We start from the raw sequence: 4,707 nt of genomic DNA, 5'->3' as shown, positions 1-4,707 counted from the left end.
CGGCTTGAGATCTCTCCCCACGCGCCTCCCCGCAGCCAAAGTGGTCGCTCCCAGGCTGGCGACGTCGGCTTCAGCTCATAGTTAGTAGGAACTGGACGCTGTTGGGTCTACGCAGCGGCCTCCACTTTCTCCTCCAGGAGGCCTGGGTCAGAGCAAGGAGCCTGAGGGCTGCAGGGCAATGGGGTCCGGTCCGCTGCAGCCTCCCCCCGGCCCAGGGGCGCTTGCGGGGCCCGTGGCTGCAACCGCGGCGACGGCTCGTTGGAGCCGCCGCACGGCTTCTTTGATGAGGTTTCCCGAAAGCACCAGCTGCTGCAGGAGCCGATGCGGGTCGTCGTCGCCGGCGCGTGCCCCGGCTTGGGTCCATCGTCGCTGCTGCAGGCGGCGGGAGGTGACCGCGTCCCTGAGCCATCCTCGCCGGCACGGCCCCGGCAGCGCGCTGGGGCCTGCGGCGAGCTCGGCCACGCAGTAGGGAGCGGCGCGTCCCCGCACGCGGCCGCGGTCCCCCAGGGCGCAGCGCAGGGCCCCAGGGGGCGCCGGGTCCACGGTTTCAGCCGACGCAGGCGGCAGCAGCAGCGGTACCGCCGGGGGCCGGGTCTTGTCCGCCCGCACCGCCGCAACCAGGGACCCCGGGGCCCGCAGCGGCGCCCCCGGGGGCGCGCACGGCGAGGCCGGGCTGTCCTGCGCCGCGTCCAGTTGCAGCGTCTCGCCGATCTGGGCCACCAACCGGTCCACCTCGCCCGAGCTGCCCAGCGTCACCGACTGCTGCAGCAGGAGGAAGCTGTCCTCCTCTTCTTCCTCCCCCTCCGCCTCCTCGCCGGCTTCCTCTTCCTCCTCCCTCCGGCACGGCATGGCCCCCCGTCCTGACACCCGGAGCTGTGCGGGCGTCGCTGGGGACTTGGTTGCCCGCGGGCGCGGGGCTGCGGGCGAAGCCGGGGTAGGCGCAGACGCGGAAGCCGGAGCCCGCCAGGCACTCCAGCCGCGCGACTGCCGCCGCGGGAGCCGGAATCCTGCCGGCTCCGGTTGATTTGTAAACAATGGGTGACGTCACGCCGGGCCCTACCACCGCGCCGGGGCGGGGGTGACGCGCTAGCAGGGGCGGAGGCGCGGGGCGGCTCGGGCGTCAGCCGGAGCCGTCTCGCGTCTGTGTTCGTTGTCCCTCCAGGAGGGGTCCGGGACATGGGGACTGATTTCCGACCGCCCGGGCCCGACAAGCGGTGTAGAAACGTGGAGCTTCGGAGGAGGCAGGGGTTGGTTTCTCCCACGCAGGGACACACCCACACCCACTCCGGGCCCGCCTCCTGGGCCGCGGCCTCCCTCCCCACGTGTCGGCCGCGCCTAGGCCCGCCCGGCTCCCGCCCCGCGCACCCGCAGTTCCCGGTCCCTGGCGTGGGGGAGGGGTGAGCCGCCGGGAGTCCGGCTTCGAGAAGGCGGAGCGGGGAAAGACGGAGGGAATTGGGAGTTAAGAGGCTGCACCTTACTTATTTACTTATTTATTATTTAGAAAGGATCTCTGCCGCCCAGGCTGGAGTATAGTAGCTCGAACACGGCTTACTGCAGCCTCGAACTCTGGCTTAAGCGATCCTCCCACTTCAAGCCTCCCGAGCAGCTGGGACCACAGGCGCGGCCACCTCGCCTGGCTAATTAAAAAAAGTTTTTTTTTGTAGAGACGGGGGTCTCACTATTATTGCCCAGGCTGCACTTGAACTCTTGGGCTCAAGGAGTCCTCGCTTCTCGGCCTGCGAAAGTGGGGTTACTGGCGTGAGCCGTCGCGCCCGGCCTAAGAGGGGACGCTTTGAAGCAGAGCAGAGTCGCTCTGAGGTGAGGTCCCAGAAGCTTTCCCTCCCTCAGTCTTCAAGGCCCTGGGCCTATCATGAGAATAGGACTCACCGCCGCTCTGCTAAAGAGTTCATTTTGTCTTTTTTTTTTTTAAGTTTTTATTTAAGGTTCAAATAGAAATATAGAGGATTGGCCAGGAGCGGTGGGTGGCTCATGCCAGTAATCCCAACACTTTGGGAGGCCCAGGCGGGCGGATCACCTGAGGTCAGGAGTTCGAGACCAGTCTGGCCAACATGGTGAAACCCCGTCTCTGCTAAAAATACAAAAATTAGCCGGGCGTGATGGTAGGCGCCTGTAATCCCAGCTAGTTGGGAGGCTGAGGCAGGAGAATGGTTTGAACCTGGGAGGCGGAGGTTTGAGCCAAGATCACACCACTGCACTCCAGCCTGGGTAACAGAGCGAGACTCTGTCTCAAAAAAAAGAAAAAAATATATAGGGGATGGAAAAAATCTCTCATAGCACTCAAACATGGTTCACATTTAAATTTTTTTTCCTTTTTAGCCTTTGTTCTATGAAAGTGTACTATACAAACACACATATACAATGTTATACACTTTTCCACTTTGCCTTACATCATAAACGTTTTTCATGTTGTTGCATGCACTTTGAAAACATTTTAATGATTACATAAGTTTCCATCAAGTGCCTGTGCTTTTAACATTTGCCTGATTTCACCATCATCGTTAAGTGCGTGACTAACATTTTTGTGCGTAACAGTTTATTGATGATTCTTTCCTTAGAGCATATTCCCAGGAGTGGAATTTTAAGTCACAGGAGTTGGGTATTTTAAGGTTTACTGATAAATGTTCCGGAAATCTCTTTCCAAGAGTTAGGTAAATGTACTCTACCGTCATTAATGTTTGAGCATACATCATTACACCTTCACTAGTATTTGAGTATTATCATTGAATTTTTTTTTTTTTTTTTTTGCAGATTATATTGGGAAATTTTCTCCCTTCAGTTTGCATATCTTTGATTTCAGTTAGGGGAAGGTGGTTTTCTAAATGTTTGTTAACAAACTATACTTCCTTTCTTATGAATTGTCTATTTCCTAATAAGATTTTCCTAAGGAGTTTTCCTTATGTATTTGCATGACTCCTTTACATACCAAATGTTAACCCTTTTCTTTCACATTTTGCTGCAAATACGTCTCCAGGCTTTTGTTGGCTCTGTACAGTCATTTTTTCCCTCAGTAAAACCAAATTTTCATGTAGGCAAATTTTAAAATCCCTTTGAAATTTCTAACATGATGCTAAATTTGGAGTCTCCTTGCTGCCAGAAAGTTATTAAATATTCCATTCTGTTTTATTTAGATTTTTCAAATGCCTTGATTTTTTTTTTTTTCCTCAAATCCATCTGGGATTAATTTTGGTCTTTGGTTCAAGGAGATGACATGAAATTAATTTTTTCCTGGAGAGCTTGCCAGCCAAAGGTGTATTTCTTCACTAGGAAAGAGGTGTGAGGGTAGCATAAACACAAGCTGTCTGGTGAGTTTCCAGTTGCTGGTTGAGCTGGTAGTTGTGAGGAGTGGGTGGGGCTGGGAATGTTTTGATCAGTTTGTTGTGTGAAGTCAAAAGAACCCAGAACAGGTTGTACAAAGACCTAGATCCAAGTCTCATTCCTGCCACATCCTGGGTGTGGGACTCCAGGCAAATCAGTTTACAAGTGTTTTCACTTGTAAATGGGAAAAATAATCCCTACCCAGCCTCCCTCTGAGGATTGTTTTCAGGATCAAATGAGATAATGGGAACGGGTTTTGTCAGGCATTACACAAATGTAGGATTAGATCCAGCGGTTTACTAACAGAGGCCTGGCTCAATTCCAGCGAGTGCCCCCTGGGGAGCATCTAACATATTAATGTTGAAGATCCCCGCCATGCAGCCCACTAGGCGAAACGTACCCTGGAGGTATTACTTCCCTGCACTTGCCAGGTTTCTTAAATTCTGCCTCAGGTGTACCCTGACCTGGGATTGTGTAGGGCTTTACTGAAGTCAGTCCAGAGGCTCCCAAGCCCCACGGTGAGTTCCCACAACTAGTTCTGCAGGTTTGAGTGATGGAGACTTTCCCAGTGGGCAGCCTCCCACCTCCATCTCTGGAGGACTGTTCACACACTTTACTGATGAGGACTGAGCCATTCCCCCCGGAGAGACTGATTCTCATTTTCATTCCGATGGTACTTACTGGAGAATTTCAAGAGGAATGAAAATTAGGGGAGGGCTTATGGATTTTAGTAGAGTTAAAATGGTAATTTTTTCCTCCTTTCTGTAAGATGATGCCTGGCTGTAAGTAGAGAAAAGCAGTTTTATGCTCCATTGACTTTAAACATTAATGGGTCTGGTTTAGCTATTGTCTCTCACCCAGCATCCCTGGAAGTTGTTTTTGTCTTCCTGTCAGGGTAATTCCAATAGTGTTCTTCGTACTATAGGAAATGGAGCTTTGAGATGGCATTCTTTAAAAAAAAAAAAAAAAAAATCTTCCCTTTGTAATGTTGCTTTTGTGTGAAGATTGCTATGTAAATATGCTGGGACTTGGATATTATACTATTCATTACAGAGATGAATTCATTACACAAGACCAGCTCCATTTTCTGGGGGCACCTCTCTGGAGAGCTCTGAGAGAGGGAAGTGCTGTGCTGGACCAGTGGGAGGCAGAGAAATGTCCTGGATTAGGAAGCAAAATACAAGATGCTAGAAAGGCTCAGATGCAATTAAAAGTAATGAGAGGGTATCAAAAAGGGAAGCGATGAGAACTTGTGTGCCCAGCACATTGGCTCCCTGCCTGGAAAGAGACACTCTCGGACAGCATTCAGAATCACCCAGGGAAGAACAGAATTCAAGGGTTTTCTGCATTCACTTAGATTGCATTGAAATT

At 52.2% G+C, this 4,707-nt stretch overlaps 1 protein-coding gene across 1 annotated transcript; it reads right to left on the bottom strand.

Annotated features, from left to right (window-relative positions):
- Positions 1–4: 4 nt before the first annotated feature.
- FRAT2 (FRAT regulator of WNT signaling pathway 2) lies at positions 5–1,040 on the bottom strand. The gene has a single exon (XM_023201076.3). The coding sequence runs from the start codon at positions 847–849 to the stop codon at positions 148–150; it is 702 nt and encodes a 233-aa protein (XP_023056844.1). The 5' UTR covers positions 850–1,040; the 3' UTR covers positions 5–147.
- Positions 1,041–4,707: the final 3,667 nt, after the last annotated feature.

Source organism: Piliocolobus tephrosceles, chromosome 9 (assembly GCF_002776525.5).
Source record: "Piliocolobus tephrosceles isolate RC106 chromosome 9, ASM277652v3, whole genome shotgun sequence".
Taxonomy (NCBI): Eukaryota; Metazoa; Chordata; class Mammalia; order Primates; family Cercopithecidae; genus Piliocolobus; species Piliocolobus tephrosceles.
Note: the sequence above shows the minus strand (reverse complement) of the source record. Positions and strands in the feature narration are given on the sequence as shown.